General features: G+C 34.2%; 1 protein-coding gene across 4 annotated transcripts in view; it reads left to right on the forward strand.

Annotated features, from left to right (window-relative positions):
* The window catches only part of PTPRC (protein tyrosine phosphatase receptor type C), a 118,241-nt gene that overhangs the window by 71,503 nt on the left and 19,568 nt on the right, over window positions 1-27,170 (forward strand). For all 4 annotated transcript variants that reach the window (XM_036068576.2, XM_036068579.2, XM_036068580.2 and 1 more), the window contains 9 exons: window positions 5,315-5,434; window positions 8,297-8,470; window positions 10,038-10,249; window positions 14,248-14,308; window positions 19,195-19,303; window positions 20,020-20,054; window positions 22,526-22,635; window positions 23,185-23,275; window positions 23,366-23,442. In XM_036068576.2, the coding sequence (XP_035924469.2) occupies window positions 5,315-5,434; window positions 8,297-8,470; window positions 10,038-10,249; window positions 14,248-14,308; window positions 19,195-19,303; window positions 20,020-20,054; window positions 22,526-22,635; window positions 23,185-23,275; window positions 23,366-23,442 (989 nt within the window). The remainder of the gene's footprint in view (window positions 1-5,314; window positions 5,435-8,296; window positions 8,471-10,037; window positions 10,250-14,247; window positions 14,309-19,194; window positions 19,304-20,019; window positions 20,055-22,525; window positions 22,636-23,184; window positions 23,276-23,365; window positions 23,443-27,170) is intronic.

A 27,170-nucleotide genomic window follows, 5' to 3' on the forward strand; every position in this document is an offset into this window, starting at 1 on the left:
GGAGGGAAAGAGAAAGGGAGAGAAGAAATACTAGTAGAAAGCAATAGGTGAGATAGCAGAAATATGCCACACAATATATCAAAAGTCGCCATAAATACATATGGCCTCAGTTTACCTTTTGAAACACAGATACTCAGATTTGAGTAAAGACATATTGTGGAGGAATTTCATAGTCTGAAGGAAGACCAAGTGATATTTTAGGAGAAATTTTATCATTTTGCTGTATGCTGAGTGACAATCAACGGAGAGTGTTTGTAAGAACCAAAACAATAAATGCAAAAATGATAGAAGGGAGAACATCACTAAGTTTAGAGTACCAAGTTATTGAAAGAAGGAAGAAAATTATACTAAGAATTTATTCACAAACTTAAAGGCTTGTTTTTTTAAAAAGAATAATAAAATAGATGTCTAGCAAAAACTGAAACCCCCCATTGATTTAAAAAATTCTTAAAGTAGACATTTAACAAATTATAAAACAACTTTGCATCCAATATGAAAAGTTAGATAAGATGAATAATTTTTTAGAACTTATGAATTATGAAAATTTACCTGGGAGGCGTTAGAAAATTGGAATTAAATTTATAGTCCAATGTCTCTCTACTCATTTCACACTCACCGTCTGCTTCCCTCACCTGTTCTTAAGAAAATGTGAAGACAAATTTGCCACATGTTCAAAGAATGGATAGTTTCTATCTTATCCAAACTACTCAACAGGATAGAAGACATGGAAATCTATCAACTCATTTTGGTTATTCTTAGGGTTTAGGATAGGCTTAGGGTTAATGTTCAGTGGATTTGCAACTTGAGTAAAACTGAGGCAACTATAGGTCAATCTCTCCTGTGAACACAGATACTAAATAGTAAATTAAGTGTTAGCAAAGTGGATCCTTCAGTGTATTAAAAATATATAATCACCAAAAAAGATATACAAATGACAAATAAGAATATGAAGAGATGCTCTACTTCCTATGCCATCAGGGAAATTCAAACAAAAACAAGAATGAGATACACTACATGTCTATTAGAATGTCCAGAATCTGAAACACTCACAACATCAAATATTGGCAACATGTGGAACAATGTTGCAATCCAAAACAAAATCATTCATTGCTGGTAAGAATGCGAAGTGGTACAGCCACTCTGGAAGACATTTTGGTGGTTTCTGCTAAACGAAACATACTATTTCCATACAATCCACACTCCTTGGTATTTACTCAAAGGAGCTGAAAAGTTATGTCCACACAAAAACCTACCCAGAGATGTTTATAGCAGCTTTATTCATAATTGCCAAAACTCGGAGGCAACCAAGATGTCCTTTGGTAGGTGAATGGGTAAATTATAGTAGAACCAGACAATGGAATATTATTCAGCACTAAAGAGAAATGAGTTGTCAAGCCACGGGAAGACATGAAAGAACTTTAAATGCATATTACTAAGTGAAAGAAGCCAATCTGGAAAGACTACATATTGTATGGTTCCAACTACATGATATTCTGAAAAAAGCAAAACTATGGAAGCAGGAAAAAGATCAGAGGCTGCCTGATACCATACTCTGCATGATACCGTAATCATGGGTACATGTCAAATGATACATTTGCTCAAACCCACAGAATATATGACATCAAGAATGAGCCCTAATATGAACTTTGGGTTTGGAGATTGTGATGTGTCAGTTGTTAATTCACCAACTTTGTGATTCACCCATTTAAAGTATATAATTCAGTGTTTTAAAAATATATTAAGACTATATTAAGAGTTGTGCAATCACCGCCAGAATCAACTTTAGAACTTTAGAACATTTTCATCACACCAAAAAGAAACCCCGTATCTGTTAGCATTCGGTCCCCATTTCCCTCCTACTTTCCACACCTAAACAACTACCAATCTACTTTCTGCTCCAATGGATTTGCCTATTCTGGATATTTCATATAAATGGAATCGTATAATATGTTGTCTTTTGTGACTGGTTTCTTTGACTTAGCATAATGTTTTCAGGGTGCTTCCATGTTGTAAAATGTATCAATACTTCAATTCTTTTATTGCCTGATAATATTCCATTGTATGGATATGCTTTATTTTGTTTGTTCATCCATCAGTTGATTAGGTTGTCTCTATTTTTTGGTTATTATGAATAATGCTGCTATGAACATTCATTTACAAGTTTTGTATAGACCTATGTTTCATTACTCTCATGTTCACGCCTAGGCTTGGATTTGGGGATCATATGACAACCTTATGTTCTGAATTTTGAAGAACTGCCCATCTGTTTTCCAAAGTGGTTGCATCACTTTACATTCCCATGAACAATGCGTGAGGGTTCTAAATTTATCCATATCTTCACCAACACTCATTATTGTCTCTCTTTTTTATTATAGTCATCCCAGTGGATATAAAGTGGTATCTCATTGTGATTTGGATTAATGACTAATGATTTTGAGCATGGCTTCAGGTGTTTATTGGCCATTTGTATATCTTTTATCTATTCAAATCCTTCGCTATTTTTAAAAAATCTTTTTTATTAAGTTATAAGAGTTCTTTATATGTTCTAGACACAAGTCCCTTGTCAGACATATGCTTTGCAAATATCTTTTTCCATTCTGTGGGTTGTCATTTTACTTTGTTGATAACTTTTGAAACATAAGATTTTAATTTTGATGAAGTCCAACTTATCAACTTTACCTTTTTGCTTATGGTTTGGTGTCACCTTTAAAACTCATTGCCAAATCCAAAGTCATGCAGATTTATTCCTATGTTTTCTTCTAATAGTTTTATAGTTTTATCTCCTAAATGTAACACTATTAATCCATTTTGAGTTAATATTTGTATATGATGTGAGGTAAGAGTTCAGTTTCATACTTTTGATATGGCTGTCCACTTGTCCTAGGACCATTTGCTGAAAAGACTATCTTTTCCCCATTGAATATCCTTGTCACCCTTGTCAAAAGTTAACCATAATGATGGGCTTATTTCTGGACTCTAAGCTTTATTCCATTGATCTACATGTCTATTCTTATGCTAGTATTACTCTTGCTTTATATAAGTTTTGAAATCAGAAATTGTGACCTTCAACTTTGTTCTTCAAAATTGTTTTGGTTATTCAAGTTTCCATGAAATTACACGTGAAGTTTAGGATCAACTTGTCAATTTCTATAAATAAGCCAGTCAGAATTCTGATAGGGGTTGCATTGAACCTGTATAAATCAATTTAGGGAGTAATGCCATCTCAAAAATGTTAGTCTTCCAGTCCATGAATGTGCGGTGTCTTCCCATTAATTTGTCTTCTTTAATGTATTAAAAATTTTTTTTGTAGTTTCCAGGACATAAGTTTTGCACTTCTTTTTTTTAAAATTTATTTCTAGTTTTATATTTATTCTTGCTTATATGGTAATATTTTCTTAATTTAATTTTCAGATTGTTTATTGCTAGTATATAGACATACTATTTATTTTCTGTGTTGATCTTGCAGTCCGCCACATTACTGAACTTGTTTATTAAGGATAATATCACAGAACTTTTGAAAGACCATACTAAAATGATTCTAAATGTTATATGGAAGGGTTAGCTAGGGATTAAGGGAACTGCCCCAATATGACTCCTGATTACTCTCCAAAACAAAATAACAAGAAGAAAAATAAAACGACATTAAAATTATGTCCCCAGCACACCTAAAAAAATGTAATATTTTTTGAATATTAGGTACTAAAATTATTGCAATCTTTATAAATCAATGTAACAAAATAGAAATCCTAGGAAATTTTTTATAAATAAAAGATATACTTTATTTATAAAAAATATGGGAAAGGGTATTTTTTTTCAACAAATGATCCTATAGAAGAAAAAATGAACATCAGTCTTTACCTCTCAACAAACACAAAAATTAACTCAAAGTGGATTGCAGACCTAAACACTAAAGTTAAAACTATAAAATGTCTAGACAAAGACATTAGAAAAAAAACAACCTTTGCTACTTTGGTGCAGGCAATGATTTCTTAGGACATAAAAAGGAAGAATCATAAAGAAAAATTTTATAAATTAAACTTCATGAAAATTGAATGTTCTGCTCTTCAGATAAAGCCATTAAGGAAATAAAAAGCAATCAACCCATACATTATAGGAAAATATCCACAATTAATTTTTCAACAAAAGAAGTTTCTCCAGAATATATAGGAAACTCTTCCAAATACAAAATAAGACACCAACTGACCAAATTAAAAATACTCAAACATTTTGAACATATGCTTCACAAAAGAAGATATGCAAATGGCCAATAAGCATGTGTAAAGATGCTCAATATCATTAGTCATCTGGGAAATGCAAATTAAAACAACTATGAGAGGATGATGACATTACACACCCACTAAAATGGCTAACGTTAAAAAGACTGACAATACTACTGGTGGAGAATGTAAGGTAATAACTTAAAAATTTTACTCCAGGTTATTTGCCAAAGAGAAAAAACATGTCACACAAAGACTTCTACACAAAGATTCATAGCAGATTGACTCATAGTAGCCAAAAGTCTGGAAACAACCCTAATGTCCCAACAACAGTTGAATGAATAGATAAAATGTGGTATATCCTTACAATGGAATACTACTCATGAAATAAAAGAACCAACTACTGACACATGCAACAACATGAATGAACCTCTAGAACATTATATTGGGCGCCATATGCTAGACATAAAAAAAGTACTTAGTATTTGATTTTATCTATGTGAAATGGGTGAATAAATGAATTTAACCTATAGTAAAAGAAAGCAGTTCAGAGGCTGTTTGGGATTGGGCAATGGAGCTGAGTTGACTGGGATGTGGCACAGAAGAACTTTGAGGGGATGATAGAGATAGTCTAGGTCTTGACTGTGGTGGTGGTTATGTAGATGCATGTATTTGTCAAAAGTCATACATTTTACCTCAAATTGTGTGTCTTAATGTAAATTATACCTGATAAATTTGATCTAGGCATTTATTATATTCTTCATCTCAAGTTATGATGACTAGTTACTGGAAGCTTCCAAATAATGACAGTTAAGTTTACCAGTACTACCAATGACAGATTTTCAGCACAGTGAAAGCTAGAAATCCCAGGATAGCTGAACAAGAATATATATGACAGGAAGAGGGTATTCTCAGAGGTCTTCAGGTCAGCTGACTCTTTCAGGTCCACGGTGCCACGTTAGAGTGACATTTCCTCTGTTAAGTGATCTCTAAAAAAAATTCATAGTTAAAATATGGTTATTGGTAATCATAATTATGAAGAATGTTTTTATTCCCTTTCTTATTTCTCATATTTTATATTCTTATTCATTTAACAGGTCCAGGCTCACCTCAGAATTTTACGAGCCATGATGAAAGTGCAACTGACATAGTGCTCACCTGGAAACCCCCTCAAGATTTTTTTCATAATTATACTTTTTGCTGGAAGAAAGATACAGGTAATTTGTATAAGATTTAATTCCATATCAGGAAAGATAAATCCCAGGAGTGGAAAGCACTGGAAATGTGGATTGAGCTAGTGAGCCACAGAGCCACAGAGTGACTGTGATGGGCAACCTATATGCCTCGATTTTAGAACAGCTTCTACTCACTGTGGGCTCTCCAGCCTCTGACGTGACTAAAAACTAGAACATCCCCAATATACTGTACTCTTTTGGCTACTGTGTTGTTCATGTTTTTAGCATGAACTACTTTGAGAAACTGCAGTATTTTATATTAACTTAAGGATACCAAGTGACAAGAAATTCCCCCAATAATGTGGAAGAGATGTTTATGCTTTGTTGCAACCGAGGTACTGTTTTTTTGAGAGACAGAGAGAAAAAGAGAGAGAGAGAGAGAGAGCGGGGGGGAGGGGCAAAGGGAGAGGGAGAATCTTAAGCAGACTCCACGCTCAATGAGGAACCCGACGCTGGGCTCAATCTCAGGACCCTGAGACCCAGGTGCCCCCGAGTACTATTTTCAAAAGTTACTGAAACCAGTGGGCACCCTTCAAGACCACAATGATGTTGCTGGAAATTTTGTGTATTACCTTTTTTTTTTTTTTTTCCAAAAAGAAAGCTATTTTTTTTTTCCTTCCAGCACAAAATTCTTTGGGGATCAACACGTTTATACTATTTGCCATAGTGTTCAAGTAGATACTTTAGAGTAGTCTGGGAAGTTGTTAATGGATTTTCTGAGGTATTTTTTTTTTTAAACAAAGAAGTGACAAGTGAGGAAACCAGTGTCTTTCTAACCCTTTCCAGTCAACATGCGTGACTTGAAAGTTAGGTATGTCTCTGTTGCTCTAAGAAAAGACAAATTTCAAGCACTATGTCAAATAAGTCCTTAGCATGTTCCATACAGTTTGTACTTCTGCTGTCAGAGTCCCGAGAAAAAGTGTTCAAACACGTGGAGGAGGCAGAGATATTCACATAAAGTATTTTGGCATTTCAACCAAATCTTGAAACCCTTTGCAATCGGAAATGAACATTCTGAACCACCTTTCTAAGCACTGAAAACTTTAATCCCCAAACAGCAGTATCTTTTGAACAAGGATTCTTCAAAATTAAATTAATAATTTGACTTTTGTCAAATTAGCGAAGATAAAAGCTTTACAGAACTACATAAATCAATCGTTTTGAAACAGAATGGTTGTCAGGTTACATATGCAAACATACAAAATTAGGTCACTGAATGGAAGCCAGAGTGACCCTGAGAATAGCATCTTGATGCTTAGATTTTAACTGATATTGTTCTAGCAGTCAGATCCCATATAAGGAGTGAGCAGAAGCCGTGAATGAGGGGTGGGGGAGAGTTATGCTCCTCTCTTGAGCTCACACCTTTCCTGCCCTCAAAGAGAATTCTCACTAGGGACGGAGTAGAACTAAGCTGGCAGGTATAAATCAATTAACTCTAGCTTTGGGGATTTCTGAGAAAATAGACACTTAATCAGGTTAGAAGAGACACTTTATCTTACTTATTATTTAGCATTCCATGGTAAGGTCGAGATATTACTATAATCTCGATATTATGGATAAGTAACTGAGACAAGAAATTAGCATGTTAGATCTTTTCTTATACTGTTTCTGCAAGTCCATAGGCACATCAAGCTGGACCAGAGAAGTGAAGTATCCAAAATCAAAAACAACTTGGCCCCACTTCAAACCCTTGTCCCTTCTTCCATACCAGACAGTATGCACAGTGGTGAAAGCAAGAGCATAGCCTCTGGAACCTCAATGCCTGGGTCCCATCCTGGCTCTGTTCCTCCTTTCTTGTGGGATCGTGGACTGATTGCTTAATATTTCTATGGTTCAGTTTTCTCACCTGTAAAATTGGATGAAACTAAGAGAGCCAACCTATAGGGTTGTGGTGATGGCTAATTAATTCATGTACACCATGTAAAATTGTGCTTGGCACATAGAATAATCTATTCATTATTTTTATCATCATTATTATTATTACTATTATCACTGTAACTGCTACCCAGCATCATGCTGCCAGCTTTAATCTTCCTTTAATTACATCTTGATTGTCCTTTAATACGTCTTGATTGATGTCACTTGGCTACTCAAACATAGTGACTCGTGAATTTTCAATTTAACAAATGCTAACTCTTCTGCTTGAATGTCAAAACATATTTAAACAAGGTCCTACCTCCCATATGCTTCCCTGGCCAGAATCTGCTGTCCTAGTCAGGCCTGTCCCTACATTCAGAATGCTCCTTCTTTCATTTGTAATGCTTTCTTTTAATCCCTTACACTGACTTGGTCACACTCCTCTGTCCATGAAGCTCGGGTTCTTCGGCCAGTGTGCAGTTTTCCCTCACTGTGGCAACCCTCGTGAATTACTTAGTGCTTAAATTAAGATGGCAGAGTGGATGTAGTTATTAGTCATCGAACAGATTCTGTGCCTAAAATCCGTAACAGTAGCTAATACCAATGTTCAAAATTTAAAGGTTACATATTAGTAAAAGGCTCACTAAAAAATACTCTTTCTAAAACAATACAACTCAAGACTTTCATAAGATTCACTGTGGGCTGTGTTTTCTCAGAAAGGAAAAAGACCACCTTCACAAATGTACTTGAACTTGTTAAATATTTTATGTTTCAAATCAATTATATGAAATTATATTTTTGAATATTTGAGTTTATTTATAATAAATGAATTTGTTCAATACATTTGCTGATAATTGTATATACAGTACTTCTGAGCACCAAGGATGTATGTATTTCTCAGTCTCTCAGTTTGGAGTTGGCTCAAAATGATTTAATGTAAAGACCAAATTAAATATGTGACAATCCTGACTTTTAATGACTTTATAGATGATTTAGCCCGAGACAAAACATGCAGGAATCTGGATAAAGAGACCACTCAATATAAACTGCAAAATTTGACACCTTATACCAAATACAGTGTATCATTAAATGCCTACACCAATGGAAAAGTGCAACGTGTTGGAAATCCTGCGACATGTGATTTTCAAACAAAAACAAAAGGTTAGTTATAAGCTTTGCTGCTTCTTTCTGTGAAAGGCAAGGAGCAAAGTATGAACTTTGCTATCTATATTTGTGCTTCATTTGGGAAACACATTGACGTGGCACATTTGTTAACATCTAGGGTTTATAGTGATTTAAAACACAGTAATTTAAAAACGTTATCCTGGGTTCTCTGTATACTACCTATATCATCATAGAATTGTAAGAATGAAGCAGAAGGCATATTAACTGGTACAGTTTTTAAGGTTTCAGGCAATTTAGGTAATCAACTTAGATAGAAATACATTATCTATTGTTTTCTTTATTATCTAGAAATATTAACTGTAACCAGACAGCTAATAATGTCTCACTTTGAAAGCAAAGCGTTCACTTGCTAACCTCAGCTTACCTGACAAAACATCCTATAAAACATAACATTTTATTGGCATTTTCTTCTCTTTGTTACACTGAACTACCTACTATTTTATTTTATGGCACATTTTCCATTTGAGGTTTCCTTTCAAAGCCATTTGCCTCTTGCCACCTGTATGATGTCTCCATAGTTTCCAAGATCTAAAGTTAGATCTGTCTCTGAGGTGAGTGTTAATTCCATTAAGTCAGGAAGGAAGAAATTGCCCCTGTGTAAGGCAGGATCTGTAGCTCCAGAAACCCTAACTGGCACCAGGCTCAAGAAGAAGAATTGTCTCATTCAGGGCTGGATGCAGAATGCTCTTAGTGAAATTTTTTTTTATTTTTATTTATTTAATCATGAGAGACAGAGAGAGAGAGAGAGAGGCAGAGGGAGAAGCAGGCTCCCAAGGAGCAGAGAGCCCAATGCGGGACTTGATCCCAGGACCCTGGGATCGTGACCTGAGCCGAAGGCAGACGCTTAACCATCTGAGCCACCCAGGCGCCCGCTCTTAGTGAAATTTAAGGTCATTTAGGTTCTGGTTTTAAAAGTCCAGATCCTTGAACTTTATGGTTTTGTTATTTTTCTAAATTTCTGTGAAGTCACGGAAAACAAAGATAATTTAATCCTGCTCCTGAAGAATGCAGCCAGGTAGGTGGTTACTATGATGATGGAAGCATCTCAAGAACAGAGAAGCTGGGGGCATCTGGCTGGCTCAGTCGGTACCGTGTACAACTCTTGATTTGGGGATTGTTTGAGCCCCATGTTGAGTGTACAGATTACTTAAAAATAAAATCTAAAAAAAAATGGAGGTGCTGGACTGTATATAGGCCTTCAGGGTCCCTATATCATCCTCTTTTTTCTCCCTGCCCCTTTCTTTCCCTCCCCTTCACCTCCCTCTCTTTCCTTCTATTCTCTAATTCTATATACTCCTCTTAGGGGATGGCATAAACTCTCATGACTTCAAGTACAACATATAAGCTAATATTCATTGAATGACTAGGTGGTTTATTTTTAGATGTTTTGTTACAGCGTTTTGATGGATGTACTATTATAATCTCATCTATAACTCCCAAATTAACACTTAAAATAATTTATATTGTACACATGTATTGCCAAGTGATTTAAATATGCATTTACAGAGTGATTAAAGTAACAAATCTTTCTTCATTTTGATAGCTCCAAGTGAAGTCAGGAGCTTAAGTGCTTCACTGAAGTCAGATAATAGTATACTTGTGGTTTGTAAGTCTCCTATCAACTTTAATGGCCGCAACGATGGCTACTACCATCTGGAAGTCAAAACTGGAGGTAGTCTCGTTAAAAATGATAAAAAAAAAAAATGTGACTTCCTTGTAAACAATCTTCAATATTTAACAAAATATGAATTTGAGGTAAGATTATAATTTCTATAATCACTATAGGACTGATATGCATTATAATGATTGTTACGTCATACTTAAATCATACTAAGACCAGTGTTCATGTGTGCTTGAGAAACTGTGTCTAATGAAATCACATTTAAAGTCTTAAATGTTTGACTCCAAACTTTGCATCCCTAGTTCTAAAAACAGTGGTTTCAAGCAAATACTTTGTTGGAATATTTTTGACCTTCAATATGATTTATTTATAGCAGAATTATTGCTTCTGTGTCAAAAAGCACAACATTTTATGTAGTCGATTATTACTTTGTCAAATTTTTTTATTTACCTTGACTTTTTATCTTTATTAACATGACTTTCTTAGTTACAAAATATTTTTACAGGTACACTGAGGTTAGAAAATAGTAGAAATAAATATTAGGAAATACCAGTGAACACGGAGAATTAAAAAACTCATCTATAAGCTTACTGTGCGCTGATCATATTTTGTGAATGTACTTCTAAAATGAAAAGACTGTCTTTGTCCTGGTCATAGGGAAAAACCTCAGTTCAGTCTTCTCTGTGAGTCTCCTGTGCTATTCACATGCAACACCACATTTCTGGGCACCAGATCTGTGGAGGTTTTTCCCCCACATCAAGCGAGTCTTCGTGGCACCGGTTGGGTGTCCTACAATTTAAGTCAAATCTGACACTATCTACCTCGAGACAGTGGCAGATTCCACTGGTTATGGGCTTAGTCTCACAAGACTCCCCACCCCACTTCAGATGCCAATTGCAAGTAGTTGGTCCCTAGGTTATCCTCAACTTCTGTTCAATTTGGCTACAAATCAGGCTCTTCTCAGGTATGATTGTTTGTGTGGCTCACAGAACTCAGGGAAATACTTATTCACGTTTACCAGTTTATTAAAAGAAGTGATAAAGGATACAGATGAACAGTCAGATGAGGAGATAATGAGGTGATGTCTGAGAAGGCCCCAAGTACAGCAGCTTCTGTCCCCATGAAGTTGGGGTGCATCACCCTCCTGATGTGGATGTGTTCAGCAACCTGATAGCTCCCCAAACTTTGTTCTTTGGAGATTTTAAGGAGGCTTCATCATGTAGATGTGATCAATCATTGATTTCATTTTCAGCCCTTCTACCTTCTTAAGAGAATGGGAGGCAAGACTGAAAATTCCAAGCTTTTACTCATGGCTTTATCTTTCCAATGACTGACCCTTATCCAGGAACCATCCAGGAGCCCACCCAGTCATCTCGTTAGAATGAAAGACACTCCTGTCACCAGGGAAATTATAAGGGTTTCAGGAGTTCTGTGCCAGGAACCAAGGGCAAAGACCTATCTATATTTTCCATTACCTCACAACTTCCATAACATGTAATGCATATTTATATATATTCAGCATATATATTATCAACATTTTGAACACACAGTTTTTCATATATCACTATATCATGGACATTTTCCATGTTAAATATTCTGCTACTATGCAATTTTTAATGGTTGCATAAGATTCTATCATATGGCTTTATCACATTCTATTAACTGTGCTTGTTTTCATCTCTGTTATAAACAACAATCAATAAACACACTTACAGGTAAATAGCAAAATCTTTAAATGTGTCTCCAATCATTTCTGTTTAAATAAATTCCTGGAAATAAATGTATTGGGTCAAAAGGAATTTACATGTATTTTAAGAATTATTATATATATAAACATTTAAGTGGTAAAGGATATGAAACCAGTTGTCAACATTATATTGAACAGTCAACTATTGACTGTTTAAATCTCCGTCAAATCAGAAATAAAACTGATAAATTTGGCTGAATAAAAAATAAAAGGAAAAATTGTGTATCACTTAAAGTGTTATAAATAAAAATAAAAAGTAAACTGCAAACTAGAAATAAAATTTGCAATTCATATGACAAAGAGTTTAATATCATTAATATCCAAAACCTTCCCCAAATAAAACTGGGCAAAGGAGGTAAAAAGTATGTTACCACAAGAGCAATAACAGCAACAATAAAAACTATATTTATCTTCAACAGTAAATAAAGAAACCCCATTAAAACAAAAAGAGATGTCAATACCATATTTCACCTACTAAACATCAAAGAAAAAGAAGGGCATGCCCAGTGTTGTGAGACTTAAGAGCAGTCACTTCATATACTGTTACGGGAAGGGTAATTTGGTAACTTAGAGAAAAAAAAATTATCACAAAAATTCTTAAAATGTTTATTAGTATATAATTATTCAGTTATCCATTCTTTTCCCCACCCTCCAAAAGATTGTCTCTTGTTTTCTTCATTGCATGTACCATCATAATTCATTTTCATGTTTTTTTCTGTTTCCACTACAACATTTATGTCATCACGAGGGACCAATCATTTTAGCTTTAGTCATCATTGTAATCTCTGGTTAATAGATTAATAAAATTGTTTTTATCATTGTTAATTTATTACTTTTCTTTTTTGTAGATTTATTTTTATGTTCTGGTAATTTGGGACTGAAAGTGCTTTTTGTCCATTTCTTTCTTTTTTTATTATCTAAAAACAAAACAAAAAAAAAGAATTAAAGCTATGAACTGTCCTTTGGTAAAATTTTGACTGTATCCCATGTCTGTGTTATTTATTACTAATTTTTGAATGACTGACATAAAATTTAATGAGTGGATTTTTAGAGTAGAATGTTCTTATTGATAATTTCCAAAGAATTTATAATTGCAATTGGAAAGAGTTTTTAATTTATCTGTTTTTAAAGAGAGTGTTTTTACATTTCTGGTGCTTGGATTTTTATTGTTATTAATTATTAGCTTTTAAAAGAAGAATGAAGGGGGGGAAATTGGAGGGGGAAATGAACCATGAGAGACTATGGACTCTGAGAAACAAACTGAGGGTTCTAGAGGGGAGGGGGGTGGGGGGATGGGTTAACCTGGTCATGGGTATTAAAGAGGGCACGTTCTGCATGAAGCACTGGGTGTTATACGCAGACAATGAATCATGGAACACTACATCAAAAACTAATGATGTAATGTGTGGTGATTAACATAACATAATAATAAAAAAAAGAAGAAAAACTTATATAAAAAAAAGAATATTCATTTATAAAGTTTAAATTTTACCCCACCACTAAAAAAAAAAAAAAAAAAAAAAGATAATTAGTTTTTACAATTCCTACTTTTGGGAATTTATAAAGTATTTTTTATAGCTCAATGTATAATGAATGTTTATAAATATTCTGTGAGTACTATATTTGCTAAATTTTATCAAAGGATAAAAACTTAGATATATATTTTCTAAATCTGCCATGTTTATCTTTTAATAATACTATTCAGATTCATTTTTCCTTAAATTTGTTTTTTGCCAAAGCTTCTTATTGCTTTCTTGCTCCTTTCAGCTTCCCTTGTATCACTAAATTGTGTTGGTTTTATTTGTATTCAATATTATGAGACACAGGTAGTTATGCTAGTTAGGTCAACACTGTAGATTTTACCCTGCATCTGTACCCTGGGGGTATCAATCTTTATCATTTTAACCCTTGTGAACTAAGTATCACTTTATTATAAATATTGTGATTTTTATATTACTTCTATTTATTTTTATAAATTGTATGTGCATTTTATTTATAACTCTTCTAAACAGTATATGATAAAGTTTCCCTTTTAAATAAAATGTAAAGATATTAGATAGGGAATTTTAACTTTAAGATTTGAATATTTTGATGTATTGGGTGTTATTCCTTCAGTTTCACTTATTCTTGCTGATTATAACCATTATTATTATTATTATTAGAGCAAATAGGCTGAGATTTCTTTGTCTTTTTCACTGTTAAATATTTTCTTTAAAAAATATTTGATAACAAAATATTGACCTAACCTTGGTTTCAGTCTTTAAAGTTAACCTGTATATTTTAAATTAAAGTAAACAACATTTCATGAGAAGTAATGTGTGTGTTACATTATGATAAACAAATTTACATTAGAAAACGATTTTCCCTTTTACTACTGAAATTCAGGTCTACTATAACAATTGGGACTTTAATGGAACTGCACAAAGTGTTTCTCAATCAACAACTTGTAAGTCATTACAGAGCTACTTATTATATTTTATTTATATCAAAATATATATTAACACTTACAAAGCTTTATTTTCATTTATACTTCTATTTAATTTTTAAATGTTCATATATTTTCCATAAACATAATATTTTAAGTTGCCTGTAAAAACATGTATAGGTAAATAAAATACAATATTTTAATTTATTTTTAATTTTTTATTTGAGTATAGTTGACACACAATGTTACATTTGTTTCAAGTGTAGAACACAGTGATTTAACAACTCTATACTTTATGCTATGTTCACTGCAAGTGTAGCTCCCATCTGTCTTCATGCAACACTATCACAATATCATGGACTATATTCCTTATGCTGTGCCTTTTATTCCAGTGATTTATTCATTTCATTACTCAAAGCTTGTGCCTCCCACTCCCCTTCACCCATTTTCTCATCCTCTCACCCCTCTTCCCATAGACAACCATCAGTTTGTTCCCTGTAAAATACAGTATTTTAAACTCAATTAGGAGATTCAATTATTAAAGGATTGTTGATTTCATAAAATAATTCATAAGAGGATTTATCTGTAGAGACTTAAATTATGATGAGGTTTATGACACTTTTCATGTTTGTTTACAAAACATGTTTGTTTTATGTACTGTTTTAGAGATTGTTACTTATTCTATCTTATTCTGTCAATCCAAGGTAAGCTTGGTAGAAGCAAGCATTAGATACAGATCTGTCCTGATTTATCTAACTAAAGCAAAGATAATGCTTAATAACAATATGGCTATTTAATTTTTTATCAATATTTTACATATCTTAATCAAAATAAGGTTGCAGAGAGAAAAAAATCACTTAAATTTAATGTGATCATAATAATGAAAATAACAGGTACCTGTCAGCACACCCCACTCTCTGTCCTGCTCCTTGAGACGACCACTTTTCACCATTTCTATTTTCGGCTCTCCTTATAGTTTCCTCCATATATGTCAAGAATATTAGCTTCTACTCTTCCTAGAGTTATTAACCTTGCCCATTGATCTGATCCTATGGAGGAAGAAGACTTAGTTCATTGTTTTAAGTTTCTCTGCTTGTTGGTTTGTAAATTAAATTAAATTATTTAAATCTCTATGTGTTGTGTTATCAACCGTAGGCGGTTTCTGATGCTATCATTGCAGTGTCTCAGTCTTACTCTCTTCCTCACATATGCATCTGCACAAGGACTAATGCCTTATTTTCCGAAGTCTTTGAAAAGAAGAAAGATATAAAACTCATGTTCCAAGCTGCTTTCCTAAGGCCCATGTAAAGTTTTAGTTCTTTCTGCTCAGAGGTTTAAGCTAAAAGCTCCCAGTATGAAATGCCCACCAAATTCAGCCAGATCGCTTTGATTTTATTTCCATATAAGTACTTTTCTTTTATAATTCTTTACAGTAAAAACAGCTTCATTGAATTATTTTTTTTTCCCGAGCATGCAGATAGCTTATAGCTGCAGCACCTACTCTTGGGGGTCATAGACGCAACTGGACATTTCACATTCACAAATTAAGAGACCAGACGTGAGACCGCTTCACTCAGAGAGACACAGAACGGGAAACACAGGGCACCAGCGAGGGAAGCTGGCAGTGTGCATGGCGGTCAGAGAACCATTCTGCGACCCTCTCAGAGGCGAGGGAGACACGAGAGAATCAGATCGCCGTGTGTGGGGATGGGAGCTGCCCTGGCTTAGAAACCCCAGGTTAAGAAAGGAACCAGTATCTCTTAGAATAGTTCCAGGGGCATGACTTCCAGACGTGCCAACAGGGATGGGGCCAGAACTGAGATGCGCCCTGCGTTACTCCACTCAAGGAAACCTGAAGATAGAGGGCTTCCGCCAGGACCATGTAGTTGGTACATAAACCTCCCTGTCCAGATGCGGTTTGACAGTCAGGGATCATTTTCACCATTAGCAATGTTGCCTAGTAACACAGCTAATATTTCACTTTTCTCAGATTACCATGTCCGTGGAGCTAGAGAGTTATCCCATGGTCCTTTTTGCAGAATACAGAAAAAGTTTTATTGACTTCTTGCTCTCAATGGCATTTTCATTAGAGATAAATAATACGACATTTTTTAAAGAAAAATTTAAATTCAATTAACCAACATATAGTTATAATGACTTTTTAATAGTGACATCTTCTTCAGGGGAGGTCTTGGGTTGGGACTTACCAAGAATACACCTATCAGAAAAGTATTCCTGAGCTTCCCTGGCATAAGATTTCCTCATCTGGATTTTGACATTCCCAATTGAACTCCTGGGGCCCCTGTACTGATTTGGACTCCCTAGGTGTACAGCTCAGCTGCTGTGGTAAAATTTTCCTTCATTAGTTTCCTCTTTTAGAATTGCTACATCTGAATCTCATTTAAAAAAGAAAAATTGCTGGTGTATATTCTCTAGTGTAAGAAGAAAATATTCTAATTCTTGTTCATATAAAAATGCAATGCTTGATTCTACTCTGGCACTTGATCAATATTTTGACCTGGCATAGAATTCTAAGTTAAAAAATCTAGAATTGAAAAAGTATTTCTGTTTTGTTCTCCTGCATCCAGCATTACTTTCTAATGTCATCCCGTTTCTCATTCTTTTTCTATATTCTCATATTTTTCTTCTCTTGGGAACTTTTAGGGTTTCCTCTTTATTCTTGGTCTTGCATTGGTTTTTTTCATTCCTTTTCCTGGATACTATTGGCTTTTGTGACCTGGAGACTTACATCTCTGAGAAATTTTCTTTGCTCCATTTTTTTCCTGTAGTCCTTTTGGAGCTCCTGTTAGTCACATTTTGGAAATTGTAAATCAGTTTATTGTTTTGGAATCCCCCTTTCTTGTTAGGGTTTCCTTGAGAGTTTGGTTCTTATAAGCAGTCTGATCAAAGCCATAGTGAGACAATAGGAGAAGTTGATTAGAAGTTCTGTGATCCTTAGAGGGGCTGTTGACTGAGGAAATTCCTTGTATTATTATTATTATTTTCTACCTTTATTTAAATAAAATTTTACTTTCTTATTTACTTTGATAACATCTATTTTTTACTTATTTTTAAAAAAATTTGTCCAAGTTTTTATTTAAATTCGAGTTAGTTTAACATAGAGCATAGTACTGGTTTCAGGAGTAGAATTTACTAATTCATCACTTACATATAACATCCAGTGTTCATCACAAGTGCCCTCCTTAATGCCCATCGCCCATTAAGCCCATCCCACCACTCACCTCCCCTCTAGCAACCCTCAGTTTGTTCTCTATAGTTAAGAGTCTCTTACGGTTTGCCTCTCTCTCTCTGTTTTTACCTTATTTTTCCATCCCTTCCCCTATGTTCATGTTTTGTTTCTTAAATTCCACATACGAGTGAAATCATATGGTATTTGTCTTCCTCTGACTGACTTATTTCACTAAGCACTCTAGCTCCATCCACATCATTGTAAATTGCAAGATTTCATTTTTTTTGATGGCTGAGTAATGTTCCATTGCATGTATATATATATATATATATATATATATATATATATATATATATATATACACCACATCTTCTTTATCCATTCATCAGTTGATGACACATGGACTCTTTCCATAGTTAGGTATTGTTGATAATGCTGCTGTAAGCACTAGGGTGTATGCACCCCTTCAAATCTGTATTTTTGTATCTTTTGGGTAAATACCTAGTAGTGCAATTGCTGGGTGGTAGGGTAGTTCTATTCTTAGGTTTTTGAAGAACCTCCATATTGTTTTCCAGAGTGGCTCCACCAGTTTGCATTCCCACCGACAGAGTATGAGGGTTCCTCTTTCTCCTCATCCTCACCAATATCTATTGTTTCCTGTGTTGTTAATATTATAGTTATTCTGACAGGTGTGAGGTGTTATCTCATCGTGGTTTTGACTTGCATTTCCATGATGATGAATGATGTTGAGCATCTTTTCATGTGTCTGTTAGCCATCCGGATGCCTTCTTTGGAAAAATGTCTATTTATGTCTTCTGCCCATTTCTTCACTGGATTGTTTTTTTTGGGGGGGGTGTTGAGTTTGAGAAGTTCTTTATAGATTTTGGATACTAACCCTCTATCAGATATGTCATTTGTAAATATCTTCTCCCATTCCATAGGCTGCCTTTTATTTTTGTTAATTGCTTCCTTTGCTGTGTAGAAGCTTTTCATCTTGATGAAGTCCCAATAATTCATTTTGCTTTTGTTTCTCTTGCCTCTGGCGATGTGTCTAGTAAGAAGTTGCTATGGCTGAGGTCAAAGAGGTTACTGCCTGTGTTTTCCTCTAGCATTCTCTTTTCTCTGCCTTTTCTCCTGGGAAGGGCATGATTTCATGTTAAACTTTGGTGAAAATTTACATCAGGATAAGTAATCTTAATGGTAGAATGAAACAATTTTTGTCCCTTGGTTAATTGATTTTATACCTTAGTGAGTAGATGGGAAATTTTATCTGTGTAGGACAGAAGTCTTTCTGATCCCTTTAGGAGGCTATCTGCTTCTGCAAAAGTTAAACTATATGAATTTTTCTCTGAGATTTGTAATAACTAGATTACCTCTCTTATCCCTTCAAAATGGAATGACTGAAAGAAAGAGAATTAAGCCTAAATGATAGTGTTGCATAAAGGAACAGTATTTTGTGGAAGAAAAGAGAGTTTCTCTTCTATATTCTAATTGTTCCCTTAAAATATTAGGTGTTTTTATTTGTTTTGAATAATATAGGCAAAATACACAAAATCAAGAATTTATTGTATTTGGTCTCATTCTAAAAGTTTTATTTTTTTGAAAGTCTTAAAAGAAATGAACATATGAAAATGAAAGTACTTTAAAGGCGATATTCAAAACCCAGCAAAATATTTGACATAATAAGCTTTCTTCATGTGTTATTTTTCATTTCTAGATAATTCTAGAGCATTGATTATATTTCTGGTATTTCTGATCATTGTGACATTCTTATGCCTGCTCTATGTTCTCTATAAAATCTATGACCTGCGCAACAAGAGGTCCAGGTAAGAGTTGATTTCAAAATGAAAAATAATAGTAATAATGATGAAAGCATCCATCTATGGGGCAAGTTTAGAACCAGTTAAGTAAAGAATGAGAAGTAGCAAGAAGTCCAGTTCATCAGTGACTTTGATCAAAAACTTAGTGTGGTCTTCTTGGTTTATAGTAAATACAAATATTTTCTACATTTACTAATAATGTTATGGATTTTTAAAAATAATAGTCAATGAAAAGAATAGATATTTATTCTTTTAGTACAAAGTAGGTCTGAGGGATCTAGAAATGATAAAGGCAAAAAGAAAAGAGAGAACTATCTAAGGAATTGTATATATTCCCTTGGCCAGGAACAACTACATTTTATGAAAAACAAGAATTTTAAAATAAAAAATTTAGTCTTAACTGAGTTTAGAAGACAACTCCTGGTTGGTTTCTTCCTCCCTTACTTTTTCTTTATTCCTCTCTCTCTCCTCCATCTCCTCTCCTTCATTCTTTCCTCCCTCCCCTGCCATACTCCTTCCTCCTCCCCTCCCCTTCCTCTCCCCTCCCCTCCCTCCCTTCCTCTTCCCTCTTCTCTCTTCTTCCTCTCCTTTCCTCTTTATTCTCCCTGCTTCCACTCCCTCCTTCCTTCAATACATTCAGTAAATATAAATTGAATCCCAACTTTACTCTGTGTTTCTTAAAAAATAATAAAAAAAAAACCTTACATTTTTTATTTTCACAGCAATATGGAAGAAGAGGTTATACTTGTTGAAAGGGGTAAGTATACATATTTTTTACTGGTGAATATCCCCTTCACATTTGAATCCATTCATTTTAAATAAGAATTCAACATTTTAAAAAAATATAATCTGGACTTCCTCTGTTGATACAATGATGAAACTTAAATTCATTCTCTCTCTCTCTCTTTCTCTCTCTCTCTATATATATATAAATTCTAGTTATTAGATCAGTAAGTACTATGAATTTTCTATGCCAAATATTGTGCCAACAATGAAAATATGGCAGTGACCAAGTAAGAGACTCTGCTCTTAAAGGTTTTAAAATTTAATAGAGGATGACAAAAATATCAACAAATATGACAGCAATTTGGTAAATGCCATAGTGATTGAATGTGTATGGTTCTATGGAAAGATAGAAGACTATGAGTGGGAAAGGCAGGCATCTGGGTCTTCTAAGATTGGGGAAGACATTAGATCAACAAATGAGGGAGTGGTGGATGGATGAACAGATGGAAAGTCTCATAGAGGAGGAGGTAGTAAGTGTGCTCAAGTCTCTGCAAGGGTGGGATGTGACTTTTCCACTAAAGGCTCATTTATGGGCATGACACAAAATTGCAATTTGACTTAGGAGAGAAAAAGGAATTCCATTTTTTCTCTTCTTTTTCAACTTTTACATTATTTCTTTAAATTTTTAAATGTGATTTTTGATCCAGTAAGAAGGGATGGAGATAAAGATTGAAACTATGTTTACAGTAAAGAAAATGATTTGTTTTCTCATATTCAAGACAGCAAAAATTTAAGAACTCCTCTGTCTTATTTTAATTTGTCTCCAAAGGGTTTCCCTCTGTAAGAGCAGGTACCAAATCAGTAGGCAAAAGCATTAGGGTTGGTTCTTTAGAGTTCCTCAACTTTATTTCCCATTGCAAAATCTATCACTACTTGATATTGTATTGTATATTTTATTTCTTTGTTAACTCTCCCCCCCCTAACTAGAATGTAAGATAGGGATATGAAGACAGGGAGATTTTTCTTTCTCATTTCACTGCTCTATCCCCAGTACCTATCTGAGTATATGGAATTCAAAACATGTCAATAAATACATGCATGAATGAGGTAAAATGTTCTGAAAATTAGTTTTGATAGACTGAGGGAAGAATGAAGAGCACAAGAGTAACAAGGTCCTGAGCAGAGAAGAGGAATCAATTTCAAGGTGTCAAGGCAGACTAGGAAGTGTCAAAGAAGACTTTTATCTCAAAGTTGATACTAATTGTCCATTTGCATGCATTAGAACTTACCCAGACTCCATAAAACCTCAAAGGTGGCCCTACGTTCAGAATGAATGAATATCAGAGATTCCCAACAACCCAAAGAAGCAACTGCACATGGCTAATTTGATAAGAGTATTTGGATAGAAAATTTCCACAGACAATAAGAAAAATGTGCAACCCTAATAGACATCTTTTTTCTTCACCTGATAGAGAACATTAACGTGAAAAGAAGAAAATTATTTTTTGTATGTATGACAGTTCACATTCTCTTATTCTTCTGAAACTTATTTTTAGGAGCCATATACAACTGTAGCTCTTTATGGTTAATATGTATTTTTACTCCTTACTAAGTTATTAAAAAAGCATAGCATATAATGTGTTTCATACCCTGGAAGCATAACAGATAAGCACAACTTGTTCATAGCTTAGTGTAAAGGGAATATCGAATGAAGCTGAGTCCTGAGTATCAGGGTATTAATCATATTCTCTTATTTGTATGTTTACAAAATTTCATAATAACTTAAAAAAGGAAAAAGGAAAATATAATAGCTATAATATAGACACATAAGTATAGTAATTTTTATATTACATTAAGTATTCAAACTTTAGATTTAGGCAATGGAACACTAATAATAGTGTTATAATTTTTTAACAAGTAGAGTTACATGCTCATATTTGTATTTCAGAAGACTAATTTTGGGGCAGTTTAAAATAAATCAGCATGAGGAAAAACTAAGACAAGGAGAGGAGTTCGGAGGATGTAGTTACATGGATGAGGAGGACTGCCTGCCCCTGACCACTGGCAGAAGGGATTGAAAGCACCCAGTGACCTACTTGGACTTGGATATGGGGAGGGAAATCTTGGATCACGTGGAAGTTTCAGTCTTAAATTAGTTTGTGAATGGTGATCCTGTTTACTGAGATTTGAAATACTAGAGTCAAGGAAACATAATTTTTACTTTTAATGTTTTGACTTTGAGGCACATGTGGGATAACTGTATGGAAAATCTGGGAGACAGTCTGAAAGGTTAATATAAAGCCCAGAAGAGGGCTGGAGCACAACATTTAGAAGTCATGGCTTTATAAGTGAATCTTTGTAGGTGAGTGAGATTTTCCAGGTAGAATATGTGTGAGGAGGAAGGAAGCAAAGTGTTAATCTAAGCTACAAATTTAATGAAATTTGTGTGAACACTTGAAAGATAGACCTAACCCTGGTCATGAATCCTTAATATGTTTAAAGATGATGAAAAACAACTGATGAGTGTGGAGCCAATCCACGCAGATATTTTATTGGAAACTTACAAGAGGAAGATTGCTGATGAAGGAAGACTTTTTCTGGCTGAATTTCAGGTGTGTGCTCCTCTTGATATATGATGAGAAATTTACTCAGTTATCAAGATCATTCCATTTTAAATGTATTATATAACTATTTGCCTTTGTAGTTTGTCCCACTTAATATTGCAACATAGTTAAAGCAGACATTATTAACCTATTTATAGAACAGAAGAGAAACTTATGGAACTAGTAAATATTTCAAAATAATTCTTCGTTGTATCATTATCAGTTATGAAGTTGTGTCACAAAACATATTTGGCCAGTTTTGTACTTGTAGTCTAGGTAAATATCCAAGTATGTATTTTTAAATGAATTTTAAAGTGGTAATCAATTCTGAACTTGCTCTCACTCATGGTTTTATTCTCAAAGTAGCCCATCATTCATTTTTTAGGTGTTTTTTGCATAATTTCTAATAGTGTTAATTTCAATTACCAGAAACAGCTTGCTTATCAGCATAAAGGAAATATGTTATAGGATGTCTCTTTTGCTCAAAATGATAAGTGGCAAGGGGAAAACTATTTTTATTGAATCCGCTATGACCCAAAGGATCTTCATGTCTTTCAGAGCATTCCACGGGTGTTCAGCAAGTTTTCTATCAAGGATGCTCGAAAACCCTTTAACCAGAACAAAAACCGTTATGTTGACATCCTTCCTTGTAAGTACTCATTGAGAATTGGATCTCTATATATTTAGGCTACTTGATTATTCATTATTTCACTTATGTATATTTCTTTTCTTCGAACAGATGATTATAACCGTGTTGAACTCTCTGATATAAATGGAGATGCAGGGTCAAATTATATAAATGCCAGCTATATTGATGTGAGTAAAAATGCATAACTGCCAGATTATTTTCTATCTTTGTTGTTTTGCCATTGATCATTTTCATTTTTTTTGTATCTATGCACTCCATTCAGTCCTTCTTTGTCATGGCAAAATTTTAGAAATATTATTAGAATTAAAAAGAAGAAGAGAGTAGGAAGGGAAAAATGAAGGGGGGAAATTGGAGGGGGAAGCGAACCATGAGAGGCTATAGACTCTGAGAAACAAACTGAGGGTTTTAGAGGGGAGGGGGGTGGGGGGACAGGTTAGCCCGGTGATGGGTATTAAAGAGGGCACGTATTGCATGGAGCACTGGGTGTTAAAGGCAAACAATGAATCATGGAACACTACATCAAAAACTAATGATGTAATGTATGGTTACTAACATAACATAATAAAATAAAATTAATAAAAAAAAGAAATAGTTTGAAGTAAACCCCTAAGGTCACTGAGATAAACAAAAAAATCATTAATATCTGCAAGAAATATTATTTGTTATTGGTACTAGGTATTTTATAGAATTTTTCTCTACCAAAAAAAGATACTAATAATTAAAATACTCTGGTGCCTACACTGTGCTGGATATTAGACAAAATGATCTATGTATGTATTTCTCTTAAGAGCCCCACATTTTCCCTGGCCATGTGTACCATGCTCACTGTAGAGGTGAGAGGTGAGGACTGGGAGGCTCTGGTGAATTAGTTATCCTTGCCCTTGTTCAATTAGTAAAATGTTGAGTTGGGATTCAAACCCAAGTTTGCCTGACTCCAAACTATTGTGCTCCAGTTATATAACATTGCATTTCAGCAGAGATGTTCTTCATTGACCCAGATCATTTGTTCATTATATTTACCCAAAATGGAATGCTGCATATGGTTAATGTATCCAAAATATTTTAAAATGTTATTTATTATATAATTGTTAAATAAATAAAGCACCGCACAATTAAAAAAAAAAGTTAAGTGGTATAACTTATTTTTATACCACTTTTATTAAGTGGTATAAAAATAGAGAGGGACTGAAAAAAATCTTCCTTCCACCAATCCACCATTTGCCCCATTTCCCATTTACCAGAAGAAGTAACCTCTATGTTGTTTCTTATTGATCCAGCCAGTTTCTTTATAAACAAGAATATGCCAACATTCTTTATCCTCTTCTTTACCTAAAAATTTTAACATGGTATTCACATTTTTCTGTGCCATGCTTTATACACATATGTGATATATATATTAATATATATGTAATATATATGTATTTATATATATATTATATATATATGTAAAATGTCACTACAAAAGCAAGGATTAGCAAAATTTTTTCTGTAAGGGACTTGACAACAAATATTTTGCGTTTTCCAGGACATAGCACTTCTGTCACACCTACTTAGCTCTGAAGTTTAGTTGCCACACTTCCAGAGACAATACGCAATGTGAATGTGTTCCAATTTTTTTTTTTTTTTACAAAATCAGACAAGGTTGTAGCTTGCTGAGCGTGGATGTAGAGCATTTCTACATCTTTTTTTATATCTTCTGAGTCATTCATGTTGTAGCTGAATTGTGATTTAGTTAATCGGTTCCTATATTAATAGACATTAAATGTGTTCTCTAATCTTCTGCTTTTACAAACAATGGTTCAATGAATAATCTTGACTCATTATTTTACACTGGGTTTTAGTATATCTAGGATAAATTCCTAAAAGAAGAGTTTCTAGGTCAAAGAGAATATGCATTAGCAATTTTATTTTTTTTTATTTTTTATTTTTTTAAAGATTTTATTTATTTATTTGAGACAGAGAGAATGAGAGAGAGAGAGAGAGCACATGAGAGGGGGGAGGGTCAGAGGGAGAAGCAGACTCCCTGCCGAGCAGGGAGCCCGATGTGGGACTCGATCCTGGGACTCCAGGATCATGACCTGAGCCGAAGGCAGTCGCTTAACCAACTGAGCCACCCAGGCGCCCATGCATTAGCAATTTTAAAAGACATTTCCAAATGGTCCTCCACTAGGGTTGTACCAATTTACATTCCACCAGCAATGTATGAAGGAGGCTTATTTCCACAGACTGCCAAAAGAGTAACGAACAAAAATTGTCTTGAAAGTCAAATGGTTGACAAAGTGTATATCATGCTACTGTCTATGCTGGTTTATAGGGTAATTCACAAACTTTTCTTAGAGAAAAAAATTGAAATTGAGGTTTGTTTCCATCTACGTGAATATATAAACTTTCAGTGAAGTAGGTAAAATGGTCAAATCATATTTATTTATTTATTTATTTATTTATTTATTTATTTATTTATTCATTCATTCACATGATGTATTAGTTTCCTAGGACTGACATAACAAAGCACCAAAAACCTGGGTGGCCTAGAACAACATAAATTTATTCTCTCAAAATTCTGGAGACAAGAAGTTTGAAATCAAGCTGTCAGCAGAGCCAAGCTCTCTCTGCAGGGTCTGAGGGAAACCCTCCCTTGCCTCTTCTAGCTTCTGGTGGCTCCTGGCAATACTTGGCCTTCACTGGCTTTCAGCTGTATCACCCTAATCTGACCTTCTTTCCTGTGTGATTCTACATCACTATGTCCCCCTTCTCTCATAAAGACACCAGTCGTTAGAATGAGGGCCTGTCCTCAGTCCGTAGAGCCCCATCTTCCACAAAGATCCTATATGCAAATCAAATCACATTCTGACATTCTGACTGGATATGAGTTTTTGAGGAATGTTATTCAATCCTATACACGTGGATTACGTAAAATTATAGCAGAATTTAAAAATATTTTTTACTTGGATCGTTTATGAAACATGCTTCTTCACCATTTTTCGCAAGTAGAAGCAGAGCTGGGATTTATCCTCTCAAGCATTCTGTCTCTAGAGATGGCACTCTAACCAGTGCAAATGTCTCGCCTCCCATCCACTTTGTTTGATACATGACACTTTTTGTATCCTTGCTTACTGTTGTCTCTGCAAGTTCTATCCCAAGCAACAAATATCTCTTCCATTGACATGTGTTCATGATATTCACAATACAATTTCTTACTTTATTCCTTTTTAATATGATCATCAAAAGGCTTGTTTATAATGACAAGCAACACTTACAAATGTGAGGTCATGGTCTAAAGATAATTACAAGTATGTGTCATAATTTTAACCTCTATTTTAACTGATTCTGCAGGTAACTTCTGTAAGTTTTCACAGTTAGCACTGATAAACTTTATTTTAGTACCTAGTGTTTCTTCCACATTGTTTTTCAAAGAAAATTTAGAACAGATTTTATAAGGATTTAGGTAGTCTCTGAAAAAAAACTTAGAATTTCTATTCAAATATCTATGGTAATCACGGTATTGAGTTAATACTTATTTTTCTCCACCAGAGCTGGGAGCCCCTGAAAAGCATGTCTTCAGCTTTTGGATAGTCACTTGACATATTATAGTCCCTCAATAAATAAGTGTCAAATAAGTTAATATATGAATAATACTACATCATGAGATAGAAGTTTCAAGAAGTTACTGATATTAATCCTGAATTTTTGTGGCCCATGTAACTATATTTCATCGAGTGGGCAAAGGTTATCTCTCTGAAGGGCTTCTCTGATTGTTGAGGTAAATTTAAGGAATATGGGATAATTTGGAAGAAATTAGCACAATATCTTATCTGCCTCTGTACTCCTTCTTTGCTTTGATAATAGGAATGGAAAAAGCAGACATTGTAGGTAATTAAATGAAAGTTATTGTATC

This window comes from Halichoerus grypus, chromosome 7 (assembly GCF_964656455.1).
Source record: "Halichoerus grypus chromosome 7, mHalGry1.hap1.1, whole genome shotgun sequence".
NCBI classification, from domain to species: domain Eukaryota; kingdom Metazoa; phylum Chordata; class Mammalia; order Carnivora; family Phocidae; genus Halichoerus; species Halichoerus grypus.